Source organism: Phacochoerus africanus, chromosome 12 (genome assembly GCF_016906955.1).
Source record: "Phacochoerus africanus isolate WHEZ1 chromosome 12, ROS_Pafr_v1, whole genome shotgun sequence".
Classification (NCBI taxonomy): Eukaryota; Metazoa; Chordata; class Mammalia; order Artiodactyla; family Suidae; genus Phacochoerus; species Phacochoerus africanus.
The window spans coordinates 38348734-38369730 of NC_062555.1; the positions used below are offsets into that span (position 1 = coordinate 38348734).

Consider the following 20997-nt stretch of genomic DNA (forward strand, 5'->3'; position numbering starts at 1 on the left):
GGGGAGTGGGTATTAAAGGGAGAGATCCCAAGAGGTCATTCGCAGTAAATGGAGTCTTAAAATATAAGCTGGAACTCATGGACTAAAGAGAGGAGAAAAACTGGAAAAGACATTCCAGATAGATAACAGTTTAGGCAATGGCACAAAGACTACCTTTGGGGCAAGAACAGGAAATACAGTTTGAAAAGTAAGTAACAGAAGTTTCTGTTGTGGCCTGGCAGAAACGAATCCACAGAGAATCCATGAGGATGTGGGTTCAATCCCTGGCCTCACTCGGTGGGTCAAGGATCCAGCATTGCTGTGAGCTGTGGTGTAGGTCACAGACTCGACTCAGATGTGTTGGTGTGGCTATGGTGCAGGCTGCCAGCTGCAGCTCTGATTTGACCCCTAGCCTGGGAACTTCCATATGGTGGGGGTTGGGCCCTAAAAAGCAAAAAACAAAATGAACAAAAAAATAAAGACAAGAAAAGAAACAACCAGTTCATGAAGGCCCTTGTATGCCATATAAAGGAATTTTTGTTTAATTTAATGTAAGATGGGCTTTTTTCTTTTCTTTTCCTTTGTAGTGGGAACAGGTCAGATTAGTTTTTGGTTTTTTCTTCTCTTTTTTGGGCCACATCTATGACACATGGAAGGGTTTGGTTTTTTTTTTTTTTTGGTCTTTTTTTTAAGAGCTGCACTAGCAGCATATGGAAATTCCCAGGCTAGGGGTCTGATAGGAGCTGCAGCTGCTCACCTACACCTCAGCCACAGGAATGTCAGATCCGAGCCATGTCTGTGACGGGCACCACAGCTCACAGCAACACCAAATCCTTAACCCACTTAGCAGGGTCAGGAATCAAACCCAAAGCCTCATGGATACTAGTCGGGTTCATTACCTCGAGCCTCAATGGGAACTCTCAGCTTAGTTTTAGATAGGTTACTCTGGTGGCATTACAGACTGGAGGGGCACAAGATAAAGAAGCTACTGTCACAGTCCAAGTGAGTGGCAAATGAGTATGAGCTTACATGATGGCAGTAGGAATAAAGAAAAGGGACTAAATACCAGAGACGTGATATACTAAAAATAATCACTATGTGGAAAGCAGAAGCAGAAATCATCTGAACTGATTTCCAGCTTCTAGGCTTGTGTGACTGGGTAGACAGTGTTCAATATCCAGGAGAGTGAATACAGAAGAGACTCATGGGGAAAAGGAGAGTTCAATTTAGTTTTTAAGTGTTTTGTGCAAATAAGACATATTAGAAAACTCATACATAACGAAAACTCAAAAAAGTCTAATTAGATGTAGACTTAAAAGTTTTCAGGGCTTGGAATTCCCTGGTGGCATAGCAGGATAAGGATCCAGCTTTGTCACTGAAGGAACTCAGGTCACTGCTGTGGTACAGGTTTGATCCCTGACCCTGGAATTTCCACATGCCACAGGCATGGCCCAAAACAAAAACAAACAAACAAAAAGTTTTCAGGACATATTTGGCAGTTGGAACAATAATCCAGCAAAGCTTTGTTTGTTACAATTCAATACACCTCAAAATTTTAACCTATTTTAAAAGTTCCCTCCCTACTCCACGTTATTAAGAATTAATTTGTTCAGAGTACATAAGTAAAAGGAATGATCAAGGTGTATTTAATCTTATATTTAGGAAACTTTATATATACTGGGGAAGAAAGAAAAAGTACATACATATTTGGCTAAACATCAACCAAAATTATTCTTTAACAAAATGCATACATGCAGAGTATTATCAAAGCACAAAGTACAGCTATAAAAATGTACTTCTTGGAGTTCCCTGGTGGTTCAACAGGTTAAGGGTTCCAAGTTGTCACAGCTATGGCTAGGTCACACCTGTGGTGAGGGTTCCAACCCTGGCCTGGGAACTTCCACATGCCACGGGCACAGCCCCTCCAAAAAGTATTTTTCTAATTATACTAATCCTTAATGTATCAAGAACCATTAAAATATCTGTAGCATTTACAGTCACTGTTTATTTATTTATTTGCTTTTTAGGGCTATACCCACGGCATATGGAGGTTCCCAGGCTAGGGGTCTAATCAGAGCTACAGCTGCCAGCCTACACCACAGCCACATCAACACCAGCTCCAAGCCACGTCTGTGACCTACACCACAACTCATGGCAACGCTGGATCCTTAACCCACTGAGCAAGGCCAGGGACCGAACCCACAGCCTCGTGGATCCTAGTCAGGTTTGTTAACCACTGAACCATGAAGGGAACTCTCCACTTTATAAGCAATTCTGCACTTCTAAAATGTACTTTTTTTTTTTTTTTCTTTTTTGACCTCACTTGAGGCTTATGGAAGTTATTAGAGTTAGGGATCGGATCCAGGCTGCAGCTGTGACCTACACCACAGCTGTGCCAACACTGGAGTCTTAGCTCACTGCACCCCAGAGAGAACTCCCTAAAATGCACTTCTAGTCTTTTTTTTTTTTTCTTTTGGCCATGCCTGTGGCATGTGAAAGTTCCCAGGCCAGGGATCAAACTCTCGCCATAGCAGCAACCCAAATGACTGCAGGAACAATGATCCTTAACCCACATCGCCACAAGGGAACTCCTACAAATTTTTAATTTTATCTTATGAAAGGAACCATAGTTATTTTCAGTCTGGTAATAAACACTCAATGCTTACAATCTGAATTACTATGTATACTATTAAGTAAACCACACAATCTGAATATTTTCATAGAATTTATTCCTCATATTAAGCATTAGCTGCCCATGCAGCAAATAAAGCAAAGCAGATAACTAAATAATTGTGAAACTTGAAAATCCAAATACAGAAGAGATTAAAACTATGGCACTTTTCAGTGACTATGAAGCTGGGAAATTCTGGCCAGAAGGATAAGGCCCTAGACCCTCCTCCAAAGCCCCTAAATAAAATGGACTGAGGCAAAAAGTAAATAAATAAACCTATGGCAATGATTTAAAGATGTCATCATAGGAGTTACCTTGTGGTGCAGCAGGTTAAGGATTTGGCATTGTTACTGCAGTGGCTCAGGTCACTGCTATGGCTCAAGTTTGATCCCTGGCCTGGGAACTTGCTCATTCTGAGGGCAAGGCCAAATAAATAAATGAATGAATAAGTAACAATGCTGTAACAGAGACAAGGAATACCAGTTAACAGTCTCAACTGAAAGAACAAAGAAAGTTTTAATTTTACACTGCTCAAGTTTCCTATAATGTTTAAATATACGTGAAAAGTATTAATGCATTATCATTTTAAAAGCATAAATCAATACTGTATTGCAATACTGTATTGCACTATGCCCCTCCATAATCTCTCACTGTCACTTTAGAGGTGTTTTATCTTTTCTAAATCCAAAGACTAGTTTTCTTAGACTTCTATTTCTCAATGCTAGCACTATCCCACAGTCCCCTTAAAGTAATGAGAAAGTTGCTATTAAAGGAATCAATTCGTCAATTAAAAAAAATCTTTTTGCAATGATTTGTCACTTTCTAATCCAAGTAATCCAAGAACAACAAAAATTCAATTTTTGGGGAATTCCTGTTGTGGCCCAGTGGTAATGAACCGACTAGTATCCATGAGGATTCGGGTTCAATCATCCCTGGCCTTGCTCAAGGGGTTAAGGATATGGCATTGCCGTGAGCTGCGGTGTAGGTCAAAGACACAGCTCAGATCTGGCATTGCTGTGGCTGTGGCGTAGGCACAATTAGACCCCTAGTCTGGGAACTTCCATATGTCATGGGAATGGCCTTAAAAAGCTAATAAAAAAAATATATATATATATATCCAATTTTTCTAGTGAATTTAAGAGTTCTATTAAGTTGTAAAAATCTCTCCCCATAATCTGAAGAGACAAATACACTTGTGACAATTAAACTTATAAAACTTAAAACAGGAGTTCCCTTTGTGGCGCAGTGGAAACAAATCCAACTAGGAACCATGAGGGTGCGGGTTCAATCCCTGGCCTCACTAAGTAGATTGAGGATCTGGCATTGCTGTGAGCTGTGGTGCAGGTTGCAGACGCGGCTCGGATCTGGTGCTGCTGTGGTGTAGGCCGGCAGTCGCAGCTCTGATTAGACTCTAGCCTGGGAACCTCCATATGCCACGGGAGCAACCCTAAAAAGCAAAAAAATAAAATAAAATAAATTTAAAAATAAAATAAAACTTAAAAATACTTCCTTTCCAAATGCTCCATAAATTTTATTATTATTTTTGCCTTTTTCTGGGGGGCAGGGGGCCACACCCAAGGCATATGGAGGTTCCCAGGCTAGGGATCGAATCAGAGCTGTAGCGCTGGCCTATGCCACAGCAACTCGGGATCCTAGCTGCAGCTGTGACCTACACACAGCTCACAGCAATGCTGGATCCTTAACCCACTGAGCAAGGCCAAGGATCAAACCATAAATTTTATTTTCTCAAAGCTCCACTTTTATACCTTCAAACATCCTAAGCAGTCTCAGTAAGATAAAATACAGGCTTTAGAGTCAAGCAGCCTGGGAGTTCCTGTTGTGGTGCATCGGAAACAAATACGACTAGGAACCATGAGGTTGCAGGTTCGATCCCTGGCCTTGCTCAGTAGGTTACGGATCTGGTGTTGCATAAGTAGCTCTGATGTGACCCCTAGCCTGGGAAACCTCCATATGCTGTGAGTTCAGTGCTGAAAAGCAAAATAAATAAAAAAATAAATAAACAAACAAAGTCAAGCAGTCTGGTATTCCAGTGTGTATTACAACTTTCTAGCTGAGGACCCAGGGCTAGTTAAATAAGCTCTGTGACTAAATAAATAAATGAGAGTAACAGCAACCACACCTCATAGGAGGATTATGAGATATTCTATGTAAAGTATGAGGCACATAATAAGCACTCAAATGATGTTAACCACTAATATCTACATTACTATAATAAGCAAATAAACATGACACTCAGAAGTTTTAGCTTTTTTTTTTTTTAATAGCCACACCTGCAGCATATGGAAGTTCCCAGGCCAGGGACTGAACCCTCACCTCTGCAGTGGCCCAATCCACTGCAGTTGGATTCTTTTTTTTTTTAATTTTATTTATTTATTTACTTATTTATTTTGCTTTTTAGGGCCACACCCAAGGCACATGGAGGTTCCCTGGCCAGGGGTCGAATTGGAGCTGTAGCTCCTGGCCTACACCACAGCAATGCAGGATCCGAGCCCCATCTGTGACCTACACCACAGCTCACTGCAACACTGGATCCTTAACCCAATGAGCAAGGCCAGGGATCAAACCTGTGTCCTCATGGATGCTAGTCAGATTCATTAATTGCTGAGCCACGATGGGAACTCCATGCAGTTGGATTCTTAACCCACTGTGCGAACTCCAGTTTTAGCATGTTTTAAGTGACTGTTCTACTTACCTTGCCAATAGGTTACAATAGTAATTTATTGCGCTGCAACAAAAAAAAAATTTTGTTATTAAAACAAGTAAAGAAGTTTCCTGTTCGCCTAGTGGTTAAGGATCCGGCTGTGGTCACTGCTGTGGTGTGAGTTCCATCCCTAGCACAGGAACTTCCATATGCTGAGGGTTCAGGCCCCCTCCCCCCCCCCCACCAAAAAAACAAGTACCATTTGGAGTCCCTGGTATGGCGCATGCAGTGGGTTCATAATCTGGCTCATGTCTGTGGTGTTGCCAGCTCGATTCCTGGCCTGGCACAGTGAGTTAAGGATCCAGCAACGCCACAGCTGTGGCTCAGATTCAATTCCTGGCCTCAAACTTATATGCCTCAGTTGAAGCCAAAAAAGGGGGAAAAAAAAAGAGAGAAAAACTGAAGTGGATGGATAAATCTTTAAACACACTATTTCCAAATCTGAATATTCCAATTCTTATATGGAAGAACTCTAATGTAACATCAAACCTCGGCAATCTGAACTATAATTATCTCTTCAACTACCATTTCATTCACTTCAAGATCAATGCATTTAAAGATACATAAGCATAAACTCTGAATTACAATTTACTGCTTAATAAAGGTGAATTGATTCTTTGCTGACAAAACACTTTCAAAGAGGTTCAGTCTTATTCAGCTATCTATGTAGTAGTACATGAAAGAAGTTCAGGAACACAGAAGGGTTAAAACTTTTTTTTTTTTGTCTTTTTGCCATTTCCTCGGCAGCTCCCATGGCATATGGAGGTTCCCAGACTAGGGGTCTAATCGGAGATGTTGCCACTGGCCTACGCCAGAGCCACAGCAACGTGGGATCCAAGCTGCATCTGCAAGCTACGCCACAGCTCCCGGCAACTCTGGATCCTTAACCCACTGAGCAAGGCCAGGGATCGAGCCTGCAACCTCATGGTTCCTAGTTGGATTCGTTAACCCCTGCGCTACGACGGGAACTCCAAGAATTAAAACTTTTAAATATGACCTTTCAGCAAGATATAGCCCTAAATCCTAAATTTATGACGTTTTCTGTTATTTTCCCATAACTAAATTAGCAGAAGTGGACCAATTTGTTAGATGACCTCCTTTATTTCACCTGACTCCAATAGACAGCTGCTTCTACAACCTTAGACTAGGACCACTAATACTAAGTTGCACAGATGGAACAGCACATTTCATCACAACAGATTGTGGTTATGTTGACCAATGCTCAACACAGCCTTTAAAACTTTAAAATTTTGATTGCCATTACAATTCTGTCAATAACACCCACACCTCACATGTGTTTCAAAGTCTGCACAAAGGTTTTTATGAAGATCATTCATAAGACCTCTAAAGTTATCAATGTCCTAATACTCTTCTTTACCATCTATGAGGTAGTGACTCTTCCTACAGTGCTCTGCCTTTGATGTGTGTCCAATAAAAGGTTTACTAACAGAAATCTCTGAAGAATAATCAATATGCAACAAAAAGTATTGAGGACCCAAATCCTTGATTCAAAAAGAAAATAGTCTTTATGAAATTACAGACACTCATGCTGGCATTGAAAAAAAAAATTACCAGAAGACTTCAATGGGGAGTTCCCAATGTGGCTCAGTGGAAACAAATCTGACTGGTATCCATGAGTACGCAAGTCTGATCCCTGGCCTCGCTCAGTGGGTTAGGGATCCAGCACTGCCGTGAGCTATAGTGTAGATCTCAGACACGGCTCAGATCTGGTGTTGCTATGGCTGTGGCGTAAGCTGGCGGATGCAGCTCTGATTCAACCCCTAGCTTGGGAACTTCTACTGCAGGTGTTGCCCTAAAAAGACAAAAAAAAAAAAACTTGTGGAAGGGTCTCTTGCAACTACGTTACAAGTGCCACCTGGCTGATGGCAATTCTAAGACTTCATGGACTCATTCCAAATTTCAAAGATGTTAAACTATAAAAATATGTTGGAGTTCCCATCGTGGCTCAGTGGTTAACGAATCTGACTAGGAACCAAGAGGTTGTGGGTTCGGTCCCTGCCCTTGCTCAGTGGATTAACGATCTGGTGCTGCCATGAGCTGCGGTGTGGGTCGCAGACGAGGCTCGGAACCCGTGTTGCTGTGGCTCTGGCATAGCACAGTGGCTGCAGCTCTGATTCGACCCCTAGTCTGGGAACCTCCATATGCTGCGGGAGCGGCCCCAGAAATGGCAAAAAGACAAAAAGACAAAAAAAAAGTGTTTATTGGAATTATCTTAATAGGGTAAAGGCTTACTCTATAAAATACTCAGGTGCTATATTTGGCAGGGGTGGGGAGTAGGGGACTAAAATTGCATTTAGTGCCCCAAATCGTTGGACATTAACCATATTTTCACTTACAATGTTGCCTTAGGTTACCACTCAAGACAAGTTCAGCTTCCAGAAAAGGTTACAGCTAAAAGCCCTAAGAGATGTTCTCAAAAGGACTAAGGAAAATTTTTAAAATAAGAAAATTTTAGCTGACTCATCATATAGTTGCATTAAAAAAAAAAAGGCATAACTTTTATAATTTCAAAGGTGTTTAATTTTGTTTTTAAGTTGCCTATCCAAATCCCTTACAACAGGGATTCTTAATCTGTCAGTTAACCCTCTGAAAATGTATACAACCTACTTTGTATGTCATTTTCTTAAGAAAAAAAATTTTTTTGTCTTTTTTTTTTTTTTAAAGGGCTGCACCTGCGGCATATGGAAGTTCCCAGGATAGGGGTCAAATTGGAGCTACAGCTGTCAGCCTATGCCACAGCCACAGCAACACCAGATTCAAGCCACATCTTCAACCTACACAGCAGCTCACTGCAATGCCAGATTATTAACCCACTGAGTGGGGCCTGGGATTGAACCTGCATCCTCATGGATACTAGCTGGGTTACCTCTGAGCCACAATGGGAACTCTCTCTTCTGAAGAAAAGTTACCAAGTTCTCAAAAGGATCCCTATGAAAAGAAGGCTGAGTTGCTTAAAAGAACTGTTTCAACTATGTATTAAGAATTACCTGTCACAACATTGTAAATTAAGTATAATTTTAAAGAATACAAAATAAATATTAAAACAAACAAAAAAAGATTTATAGGGTCATAAAATAGAGTATGCCATATAATCTAAAGAACACTGCCAGTCACAGAACTTATGTTTAGTGGGTTTTGTTGTTTGTTTTTTGTTTGTTTTTCGAGGGGTGGCACACTTGAAGAAAAGATTCATTTATTCTTGGGAGTTCCCACTGTGGCGCAGTGGAAAAGAATCCAACCAGTATCCATGAGGATGTGGGTTCAAACATCCCTGGCCTTGCTCAGTGGGTCGGGAATCCGCTGTTGCTGTGAGCTGCAGTGTAGGTTGCAGATATGGCTGGGATCCTGAGTTGTTGAGGTTGTGGCATAGGCTGGCAGCTACAGCTGATTTCGACCCCTAGCCTGAGAATTTCCATGTGCTACAGCAAAAAAAAAAAAAAAAAAAAGAATTACGTGGCACAAAATTGTAAGTCAACTATAATTTTAAAAACTACAAATAAACAAAATATTAAAACAAAAAAGTATCTACAGGGTCATAAAATACAGCATGCCATATAATGTGAAGAACATTGCCAGGCACAGAGGTTAGGTCTGGTGGGTTCTGTTTTGTTTGGTTTTTGTTTGTTTTTGTGGGGGTGGCACACTAGGAGAAAAAGATTTATTCTAGAACAAATGAAAATAATGCATATCCTTTATTTTTAAAAACAACTATTCTTGGAGTTCCCGTCGTGGAGCAGCGGAAACAAATCCGACTAGGACCCATGAGGTTGTGGGTTTGATCCCTGGTCTCACTCAGTGGGTTAAGGATCCGGCGCTGCCGTGAGCAGTGGTATAGGTCACAGATGCAGCTTGGATCTGGCATGGCTGTGGCTGTGGTGTAGGCTGGCTGCTGTAGCTGATTAGACCCTTAGCCTAGGAATCTCCATATGCTGTGGGTACGGCCCTAAAAAGCCAAAAAAAAATAATAATGATAATAATATAAAAGCAGTGTTAAGTCTGATAAAGATCCTATTAAGGAAAACTTTGCGTATATAACAAATACTTCCTAAACTGCATCACCTGGGAGTTATCCAAAAATGGAACATGCCTCTATTTCATTCCCTTACATTACTGAATAAAAGCAAAACTATAAAAACAGCAATACTTTAAGTTTTTGGTATCATTTTAAACTTTAATGCTATACCTATCATGAGACACTCACTTTCTGATCTCTAGACTCACGGTTACTATGCATTTAGATGAATACTGCAGGACTTCCAAGGAGGTTCTACACTAAAGCAGCCACACTAAGTTATGATCATTATCAGGATTTATTTGAAAAGATAGTTACTTTTAAAAGAACGAGGGTGAATTTGTTCAGGAGTCATCACTGAATGCTGACTTGATCAACAAGTTATTCCAATAACATAATAAAATTCTAACTTGCTCCACATTAGCAAAATTAAATTCAGAGGTATTTCTGGGTGTCCTAAGCCATCTCCTACTTTATGTTCTCATGACTGACCCCAGAGGGGGGAAAAAAAATTGAAGCAGCAAAGAAATTCACTTGGTGAATCAATGAGATCAAGAAATTGGACAAAAGGATACTGAAGCCAAAGAACACTTTAAAATACACAAAAAATCAGACATAAGAAACTACCTTTGCCCATCACATATCTATATCCCCCCCAAGCTAACGATTACTCAGATTCAAGATTTTCTAAAAAAGAAAAACGGAATGAAAAAACAAATTTGTGAAATACAGGTCTCACAAGTCTCTATCAGAACAGATGCCACACAATTAAAATAGACTGGAGCCAACTATTTCATGGTGGAAAAGATCAGTTAGAACCCTATTAATGTGTAAAAGGTAAAGGAGTTACATGATGAAAAATTTAAAGAATGACGGGGCAGCCCAATGCCTAAACTATAATGCAAAATAGAGAAAAGAAAGAGTTTAACTTCAAATAGATTCTATTAAACGTTCAAGGACCACCATTTGATAAGGCAGAACAGTAGTAGAGAAAGGTCTGTGCCAACTTTCAACTGCAGCTGTAGTGGAACACACTAAAAGCCTTGTTTTAGGACAAAAGCAGTGAAATAAAAAACAATGGTTTTAAACCTATTACTAGTGTTAACTGCACAGAACCATAAATTTGCCTTTTTCCAACAAAGAACTTTGGTACAAAAAGCCATATAATAAGGGGAAAAAGCAGAAAAAAAACAAAATTCTCACATGACTAAAACGCAAAACCTGTTTATGAATTTCCATACTTTTTTTTTACATGTCACAAAGGAAAAAAAAACAAACTGGAGATTAAACCCTTTTAAATAGGACTGAAATTAAAAAGCATTTAAATCAGTGTATGCTACACGGAATCTTCCTTCCATACTACCTATTCCAAACTGAAAGGGTTCACCACATTCCCTTCCCAATTACTTAAGCAAAAACATTACAATTTGTAACCCAGTGTGTTTCCTTCACATACAGTTTGTTGTTTTTAACAAATTGCACTGGAGTAAGATCATTCTAGCTAGTATCCTTTTACCTTGACTATGGATTGTCCCAAACAACTGATACTTTTTGGAAATTAAACTTCATTTCTCTAAAGTCAGTCAGTACATATTGCAAGTATCTGCATCTGAAAAGTACAGTATATGGTGACTACAAAACATTAAGCATGTAGTGGGTATACACAACATTCTAAATACTAAATACGTGCCTTTAACCAGGTATCTGGTTATTCACAGACATGAATATTAAACATTCCCCTATCAATTCTTCACATTTTCTACAAAATAGACCCAATTTCAAGCCTGAAAGGAAGGCTTCTACTTTTAAAAAGAGTAGAAACTAAATTAGGTAGTCCTTAAAAATACACATACTACATGACTAAGATACTCATTTAAAACTTTTGCCAAGATAGCCCCTCCCTTCAAAACAAACTAAGACTGACTCATAGTCCTATTTGACTTAATTTTAGAAATAAAAAATTAAACGTATTCCTAAGCACTCATTTCTTCTGTCTCTGTACCTCTACCATTTAAAATATTCAACTTTCAATCTGTGATTTGCCTCTTCAAAAATGGTAAAAACAAAAATTAAAAATTCCCAATACCTCTAAGTTATCTACCGTGGAATTAAAAAAAAAAAAATACTGGATTCAGGAATAATAACCACTGCTCTAAAATCGTGAAAAAATAGAAACAATGTCTATGGTCGCTAAGGAGTCGTCCTACTCTGTGAAACCATCCCACCTCAGGTGATACTTTTCATCCGTGAAATCACCCTCCATTTGCCAGTTAACCACCTGAGCAAAAGCTTTCAATTTTGTCTCCCTAAGGTGGGAACCAATCCCCCTACATCACCTGTTCCGCCCTGTGTGGGTGTTTCTACATGTGGGGCCGGGGGAGGGAGGGAGTCAGTAGAGTTGGTAGCAGGGTGAGGACAAAGGGCATTTTGACACACGGCTGAAGTAAATAGAAAATGAGGACAGAAAAGGGGCTAGATTCAAGTTCTCTAAAGTAGGTAATGGCTAGAAAAAGCAGGCAACCTTGTTTACCAGCCTTAGGGTCCTATTCTTCATGACCGCCCACTGGAATGCGAAGTTGGAACCACCACTATTCAAGAAGCCGAGCAAATCCCCAAAATGTCAGGGCACCAGACAGCCTCTGGAATGACAGACCGATACCCTTCCCCCCACCCCCACCCCAAAAGAAAGGTCCAATCCCATAAGTGCAGGTCACTCTGCCCTCTGGGGTAGTTCCAGCCGGCGCAGAGATGGTCCCGATGGGAGGACGAGAGGGGAAAGACAGACCACCTTTCTTCCCGCACACCCTCAGCTGGGGAAACAAAACAAAGACCGCCCTCCTCCTCCTCGGGTAGCCACTACCCTAGCCACAGAGACTTTCCTATTTCCCGGTGCAGTCTGGCCTCCCGCCCCCGCCCCCGCCCCCATGACAAAGAAAAGGCACTTGGAGAGCCAGCGAGGCCTTCCTGCCTCCACGGATGGGGGAGGGGGCTGCCGACGTGAGGAGCCCCCTCCGCTCACCCGCGCTGCCACTCTTGGCCGGGAAAAGAGCGGAAAGCGGCGGCCTCCGCCCGGGGAAGCCAGGTTGGAGAGGGGCTGGGGGTACCTTGAAGTAGCCGCCTTCGTAGAGGGTGTTAGGGGGTCCGAAGATGGCAACCTCCCAGTTGTAGAGGTCGGACTCATCCACCAGGGTGATCCGGAAGCCCTCCACCGGTTCCTCCTGCAGGGATTTCAGCTCGAGCATCAGGGCCTTCTGCGAACTAGTCATCTGCTGCTGGGCCATCGCGGCGGCGGCGGCGGCGGCGGCGGCGCCGGGCCGGGGCCCCAGTCCTCACGCACCGGCCGGGCCGGACCAGGCCCCTCCCCTGCGCTCGCCCTCGGCCGGGCCGCAACGGGCCCCGGTCTTCACACACCCGGCGGCCCGGACCAGGCCCCAGACGGCCCGTGGGCCAGCCCGGTTCCTCTTCACACGACGCGGGCCGGGCCGAGCCCTTCTCCTCGCACTCAGGCCGTGTGGGGGGAGGGGTGGAGAGAGTTGGAGAAATTCGCTCCTGGTCCCGGGCCTCCCCCCCCCGGAGGGGGCCTCAACTTGGGGGGGGGGGAGAGGAGGTGGAATTGGAGGAAGGCGGCGGAGGGCCGGCGATGGTGAGAGTACGGGGCCGAGCCGGCCCGGGAGCGCCGCGCTCGCTCGCCCTCTCGTTCTCCTCGGGGGCCGCGGGGCCGAAGGGCGCGCGGAGCCGAAGGGCGGGAGGAGGGCGGCACGCGGGGGTCTCGCAGCGGTGGCGGCGGCGGCAGCGGCGGCGGCTGCGCGGGGGGAGGGGCGACGGCGGAGGAGGAGGAGGAGAAGAGCGAGAGCGCCTCGCGCCGCGGGAGCGACGGAGTCGAGAAGAAGGAGGGAGGGAGGGAGAGAGAGAGGGAGGAGGGGCGCGCGTCGGGAGGGAGGGCGGCCTGGGGCGGAGGGTGGCCCGACGCGCGTGCGCGCGCCCCTCCCTCCCCCGCCCTCCTCACCCTCACCCTCCTCCTCCTCCTCCTCCTCTTTCTCCCACTTGGGCGCCTCCTCTCCGCTGCCCCGCGCGGTGGCGGCGCTTTGTGACGCTGGCGCGTGTCCCCCACCCTTAAAGGGCCAAGCGTTCGTGCGGGCCGAGGGTGGCCGAAGGGGATTGCCCCTGGCCCCAAAATGACAGTTGTGTGTCTTGACGCCATGGTGTCAAGGCGCGCCCCGGAAGGGACCTCTGATCCTAAAACTGCTTTCGCTCTCCTTCCCCTCGGTGTATCCACAGGCCCCTGCACCGCTCCTTATAGGAGCCCTGATCCATCTTCCCTCCCGCTTCCTTCCAGTGACACAGTCTGCTCTCCCTGCACTCAGTAGATGCTTGACAAGGATGTGCTGATAATGTGGGTCTTATTGGTGGGAACAAGCGTCACGACATCTCTTCTGCAGATCCAGTCCTCATGCCATTGTATCCTTGGAAAGCTGTGTCACCCGCATAGGGAGTTGGGGGGCAGTTTCCTATTGGAAAAATGAAGAAGGCAGATAGGCCAGTTTCTACTTCCCTTCTTAACTACAATGAAGAAATTGTAGGAAATAGAGAAATAATAATACAGACAGAACCTGGGTTTCTGGCCCTTTTCTGTGTGATTTGAGGCAAGTGCTCTGGCTATCCCCCAGTTTACCCATTTGTAAAACGATGTATTTGGTTGAACTTTGACCTCCCTACAGATCCTTTCAGCTTGAAAGTCCAATCTAGAACTGGAGAACTTTCAAGACAATCATAACTGAAGTGAGGTATGAAGACAGTCTTCAATCCCCATGGTTTAGAATACCGCTTTCTCTTGGAAGGCATGTCCTATGATACTGCCTGAATACTTCCTAGAAAGGTCAGGATACTGTGAAAGTTCCACATAGTTAGAATTTGGGGATCAGAAAGATCCTTGGTTCCAACCCTAGCTCCACCATTTTCATTATATTACCTCTTCCTTATTCATTTCCTTCCGTAAAAGAGAGTTAATTATACCTAACATATAAACAATTATAGTGATTAAACAAGATCATCTATGTACAGAATTTAGCACAATGACTAGCACATGGTAAATTATCCATAAATAGGACTTTAAAGAAAAAAAAATTTTAAGGCACAGCTATAGTCTGGATACATCTCAATTTTTTAGTAGGCTTAAAAAAAGTTTTGGATTTATAGAAAAATGGAGAAGATAGTACAAAGAGTTCCCATATACCTGGCAACCAATTTATCCTATTATTAACATCTTACATTAGTATAGTACTTATTACAATTAGTGAACCAGCATTGATAATTTTATTATTAACTGAGGTCTTTACTCACATTTCCTTAGTTTTTATTTAATGCCCATTTCTGTTTCAGGATTCCTCCTAGACACCATACTATATTTAGTTTTTGTGTTTCTTAGGCTCCTCTTGACTATGACAGTTTCTCAGACTCTCCTTGTTTTAGATGACCATAAAAGTATTGAAGAGTACTAGTCAAGTAGTAGAATGGCCCTCAATTATAGTTTTGATGTTTTTCTCATGATTAAACTAGAATTTTGGGGTTTGGGGGAGAAGGTCACAGGGATAAAATGATATTTTCATCATTATCAGGAGACTATAATATTGACATGACTTAATGTTGATACTGACCTGGATCACCTGGCTGAGGCAAGATACCAAGTTCCTCCACTGTAAAGTTACCCTTTTTACCTTTCTGTATTGTACTCTTTAGGAGGAAGTCACTATGCATAACCAAATGAAAGATCCCCTTCATTTTTTTGTTGTTGTTCTTTTTTTCTGAGCTGAAGTCTCAGTATTTTTTTTTTTTGTCTTTTGTCTTTTTGTTGTTGTTGCTATTTCTTGGGCCGCTCCCGCGGCATATGGAGGTTCCCAGGCTAGGGGTTGAATCAGCTGTAGCCACTGGCCTACGCCAGAGCCACAGCAACGCGGGATCCGAGCCGCCTCTGCAACCTACACCACAGCTCACGGCAACGCCGGATCGTTAATCCACTGAGCAAGGGCAGGGACCGAACCCACAACCTCATGGTTCCTAGTCGGATTCGTTAACCACTGCGCCATGACGGGAACTCCTGAAGTCTCAGTATTTTAAAGAATCATTCCCTAGCTCCCAACTCTATTCTTTAGTTCTTGAGACCAAACTCCACTGGAATTAGAGCATATCTGAGTCAATGCAACCCCTCCTCCCCAAATGATGGTGTATGACTGGTTCTAACTTCCTGTCCTTCACCACTCAATTTAGGGACAAGAAGATTGCTGACCTGGAAATATGGGAGATGATGTTGACACCTTTAATAGCAAGGCTGTGAGTAGACAAATAGGCAGAAAGTTCATCTTCAAAGCATTTCGCCCACATAAAGTTATCACAGCCCCACCCTGACCCAGAAGGTAGCAGGTGCCTAGCCTAAGTCACTGGAATACACATCTGGCATCCAGACCAGAAGCCACTTCCTGGACTCAAATCAACTCACAAACTCATACAGTATTCATGATGCCATGACCCTAAGGTGGGCAGCTAATAAACATATACCTGACTAGAAGGCTCACAGCCTAGTGTGTTGATGAGTTGTGTATTTAAGACTCCATTCTCAGGTCAGAGGACTCAAAATTCCCCATAAGTTGTCTCATGCCTTTTTATCTTAGCAGGTAAGACATTGTTTATTAGTAGGTTGTAACTGTGTCTTATTCATCCCTGGATCCTCAGCAACTAGCACACTGTTTGACACAAAATAGATACTAAGGAATTGTTCTCATGGGTTTATAGCTAAGGGTAAAAAGATAATCTGTAACAACAACAACAAATCACAAATTGAACCCCAGGCTCCATTCCCATGTCTAATAGGGATCTCTTAGACACATAATAAGTGCTCAAGATTATAAACTCCACAAGGACAACAGGTCTTATTCATAACCATATACAGGCTACTATGATGTTTGGCACATAGTGGGTATGCAAAACATATTTGTTAAAAGAATAAATGGCAGGAACAGCTTCCCCCATAGCGTCATGACAGGCAGATTGACTCCACTGACTGGTGCCCTCTAGTGGCAAATAAAACAGGATATTTATGCCCAGTCTGTCCTCTAGTACTCTCCAACCAAGGCTCTTCTGAAGAATCTATTATCTTTCTTCCAAAGAGAAAAGATGTGAAAATCTTGGTAAAATAAATGAGAGATGAGGGTATTTATTTTAAAAAGATTAATTATGGGGGTTCCCTTTGTGCCTCAGCAGTTAACAAACCCGACTAGTATCCAAGAGGATAAGGGTTCCATCCCTGGCCCTGCTCAGTGGGTTAAGGATCTGATTTTGCCATGAGCTGTGGAGTAGGTTGCAGATACGGCTCAGATCCTCCGTTGCTGTGGCTGTGGCTGGCGTCTGTAACTCCGATGGGACCGCTAGCCTGGGAACCTCCATGTGCTGCAGGTGCAGCCCTAAAAAGCAAAAAAAAAAAAAAAAAAAAAGAAGGAAGGTTAATTCTGAACTTCCCTCATGGCTCAGCGGTAACAAACCCAACTGGTTCCAGTTTTATCCCTAGTCTCACTCAGTGGGTTAAGGATCTGATTTTGCCATGAGCTGCAGTGCAGTTCTCAGACATGGATCAGATCTGGTGTAGCTGTGGCTGTGGCTGTGGCCAGCAGCTGCAGCTCCAATTCGACCCCTAGCCTGGGAACTTCCATATGTCGCAGGTGTGGCTCTAAAAAGACAAAAAAAGACAAAAAAAGAAAAAAAGAAGATGAAGAAAGAAAGGTTAATTCTGACGTTACAGAATGACTTTTTCAAGCAGCCACCATTTTCTTCATTCTGCATATGTTAACACATCTAAGTCTTGAATAGTGAGTGCTAAAGAAGCCACAATCTTCCTTTAAAAACAAAAAACAGGGAGTTCCTGTCGTGGCGCAGTGGTTAACGAATCCGACTAGGAACCATGAGGTTGCGGGTTTGGTCCCTGCCCTTGCTCAGTGGGTTAAGGATCCAGCGTTGCTGTGAGTTGTGGTGTAGGTCGCAGACTCAGCTTGGATCCCGCGTTGCTGTGGCTCTGGCATAGATAGACTGGCAGCTACAGCTCCAATTAGACCCCTAGCCTGGGAAACTCCATATGCCGAGGGAGTGGCCCAAGAAATGGCAAAAAGGCAAAATAAATAAATTAAAATAAAAACAACAAACAGCTAAGAATTCTCTTGTGGTGCAGTGGGTTAAGGATCTGGCATTGTGACTGCAGCAGCTTAGGCTACTACTGTGGCTCAGGTTCAATCCCTGGTCAGGGAACTTCCACATGCCATAGGCATGGTCTTAAAAAAAAAAAGGCTAACATTTGTTATGCATCAGTATGTGGCAGGCTCTTTACATACGGTAAATCTCATTGAATTCTCACAAAAATCCACAACATGGTGGATTACTAGAATATCCAAGACTTAGAGAAGTAAGAAAGTCACCCAAGGTTACCCAGTGAGTGAAAGGCTGAACCCAAAGTTTAACTTTGGCTGGCCCACTCTAGTGTGACTGCTTTAATCACCATGCTGTAATGTTCCTGATCTAATGTGCCCATAGCAATCTGTACATATCATATCACCCTCATTGCTATACTGCAACTGTGTTTACATTTTCCTCCCAGCCTCTGAGGTGCTCCTAAAAAAGAGCCATTCATTCATTCAACATATATTTATTGAGTACCTTCTATGTGACAGGCCCAGTGCTAAATGCCAAGGATACAGTAGTGAATGATGTCCCCCCCAAAAAGGAATAAAAAATAGAACAGGAGTTCTCGTCGTGGTGCAGTGGTTAACGAATCCGACTAGGAACCATGAGGTTGTGGGTTCGATCACTGGCCTTGCTCAATGGGTTAAGGATCCGGTGTTGCTGTGAGCTGTGGTGTAGGTTGAAGAAAAGGCTCGGATCCTGTGTTGCTGTGGCTCTGGGGTAGGCCGGCGGCTACAGCTCCAATTAGACCCCTAGCCTGGGAACCTCCATATGCCTCATGAAGCGGCCCTAGAAAAAAAGGCAAAAATACCAGGAAAAAAAAAAAAGCATAAAACTGGAATTATCTTGTGGTTCGGCGGTTTAAGGGTCTGGTATTATTACTGCAGTGGCTTGGGTCACTGCTGTGGCACAGGTTTGATCCCTGGCCTGAGAACTTCTACATGCTGTGGGCATACTCCCCCACCCAAAAAGGATGAAAAATAAAGTAGTGAATGAGACAAATGATTAGGTCCTGCCTTCATGGAGTTTATGTTCCTAGCTAGTTGAGACAGAAACACACAAAAATAAGTAATTAGTAGACAATATTGTTGCAAGTTTTGGTGAGTATTAATGAAGATGATTGGGGAGGGCTACCACTGAAACTGCTGGGGTGGATGCAATTTTATTTATTTTTTTTTTTTTTTTTTTTTTGTCTATCTTGTCTAGGGCCGTACCCAAGGCATATGGACATTCCCAGGCTAGGGGTCAAATCAGAGCCTACGATGGAGCCACAGCAATACAGGATCCAAGGTGCGTCTGCGACCTACACCATGGCTCACACCAACACTGGATCCTTAACCCACTGAGTGAGGCCAGGGATCGAACCTGTAACCTCATGGTTCCTAGTCAGATTCCTTAACCACTGAGCCATGACGGGAACTCCTTTTCTTTCTTTCTTTCTTTTTTTTCTTCTGTCTTTTTTGGGCCACACTGGTGGCAAGTGGAAGCTCCTAGGCTAGAAGTCGAATAGAGCTGCAGCTGCAGGCCTACACCACAGCCACAGCAATGCCAGATTCACACTTCATCTGCAACTGTATCACAGCTCATGGCAATGCCAGATCCTTAACCCCACTGAGTGAGGCCAGGGATTGAACCTGCATCCTCATGGATACTAGTTGTTTGCTACCACTGAGCCACAATGGGCACTCCTATTTGCAATTTTAAATGAAGGCAGGGTCAGAAGAAACCGCTTGAGGTTACGTTTAAATAAACAGAAGAACCAGCCTTTGAAATGTTAAAGCAAGAGCATTATTCCAGGTTTCTGACTTGTGATCCTCATGTCTTATTTATCTTTATCCTTGACACTGAGCACAGAGCCTGGCATTTAAGGGTCATCAGATGTGGAGTGAGTGGTTGACTGATCTCTCACCTCTGTGGTCTTCCTTAAACTTCAACTGTGGTTATTCCTCTTCTTGGCTAACTCAAACTCAAATCATGCTTCAAGACTTAGTACAAGTCTCATGTCTTCCAGGAAAGCTTCCTTAACAATCAAAACACTCTACAGTTATAAAGAAGGACGTCCTGCCATTTGTGACAACATGATGAACATTGAGGGGATCATGCTAAGTGAAAGAAGTCAGAGAAAGACAAATACAAGTACTGTAGTATTGCATATGTCGAATTCAAAAAAACTAAACCCAGGGTTTCCATTGTGGCTCAGCAGGTTAAGAACTGGTCTGTGAGGTCCATCTCTGGCCTCGCTGGTTGAATTAAAGATCCAGCATTGCTGCAAGCTGTGGCCTAAACTGAAAATGCAGCTCAGATCCCAGGTTGCTGTAGCCATGGTCTAGGCTGGTGACTGTGGCTCCCATTCTACCTCTAGCCTGGGAACTTTCACATGCCACAGGTGTGGCCATAAATAACCAAAAAAGCTAAACCCATAAAAAGAGAAATTGGATTGGTAGTTGCCAGGGCCTGGAAGGTGGAAGAAATGAGATGTTGGTTAAAGGGTACAAACTTCCAATAACTGAGGACAAACTTCTAAGTATCTAATGTACAGCATGGCTTTGCAAAATAGTAAAACATAAGTACACAAAGACAAAGCAAATTTGGCATTTATTAATACTAGGTTATGATGGGTAGGTGAAGAGTATATGGATGGTCATCATATTCAGCAAATTTGGAAAATGTAATAGAGAAAAGCTATTACAATAAACCAGGCATAAGATGTGTGAACTGGACTAAACTTGGCAGTAAAAACAGAGGAGTTCCCTTGTGGTTCAGCGGGTTAAACATCCGGCGTTTTCACTATAGCAACTGGGAGTCACTGCTATGGCAGGGGTTCCATCCCTGGCCTGGGAACTTGCACATACTTCTGGTACGGCCAGAATAAATTTCTTTAAAAAACAAAGAGACAGGAGTTCCCGTCGTGGCGCAGTCGTTAACGAATCCGACTAGGAACCATGAGGTTGCGGGTTCAATCCCTGCCCTTGCTCAGGGGGTTAAGGATCCGGCATTGCCGTGAGCTGTGGTGTAGGTTGCAGAGGCGGCTCGGATCCCGCGTTGCTGTGGCTCTGGCGTAGGCTGGTGGCTGCAGCTCCGATTAGACCCCTAGCCTGGGAAGCGGCCCTAGAAAAGGCAAAAAGACAAAAAAAAAAAAAAGGTTAAATGGTAAATGAAAAAAGGAGAGGAATCACCGGGGTAAATAAACAAACGCTCACCACAGAAACCCAAACCAGCCCCGCCCTTACCCTTTAGACCCAAGAGCAGGAAGTGAGGGAAAGGAAGCTGCGCCAAGCTTCAGGCAGGCTTCCGGTCTGGCGTCGCAAAGAAGCCGGAAATCGGAGAACCCGTTTGGCCCCTCCCCCATAGTGGGCGGTCTTGGAGAGTGAC

General features: G+C 43.6%; 1 protein-coding gene across 1 annotated transcript in view; it reads right to left on the reverse strand.

Moving 5' to 3' along the window:
* Nucleotides 1-12688, reverse strand: part of UBE2R2 (ubiquitin conjugating enzyme E2 R2) — a 114546-nt gene extending 101858 nt beyond the window's left edge. The window contains exon 1 of the mRNA XM_047754499.1: nt 12510-12688. Within this exon, the coding sequence (XP_047610455.1) occupies nt 12510-12686 (177 nt within the window). The 5' untranslated portion in view covers nt 12687-12688. The remainder of the gene's footprint in view (nt 1-12509) is intronic.
* Nucleotides 12689-20997: the final 8309 nt, after the last annotated feature.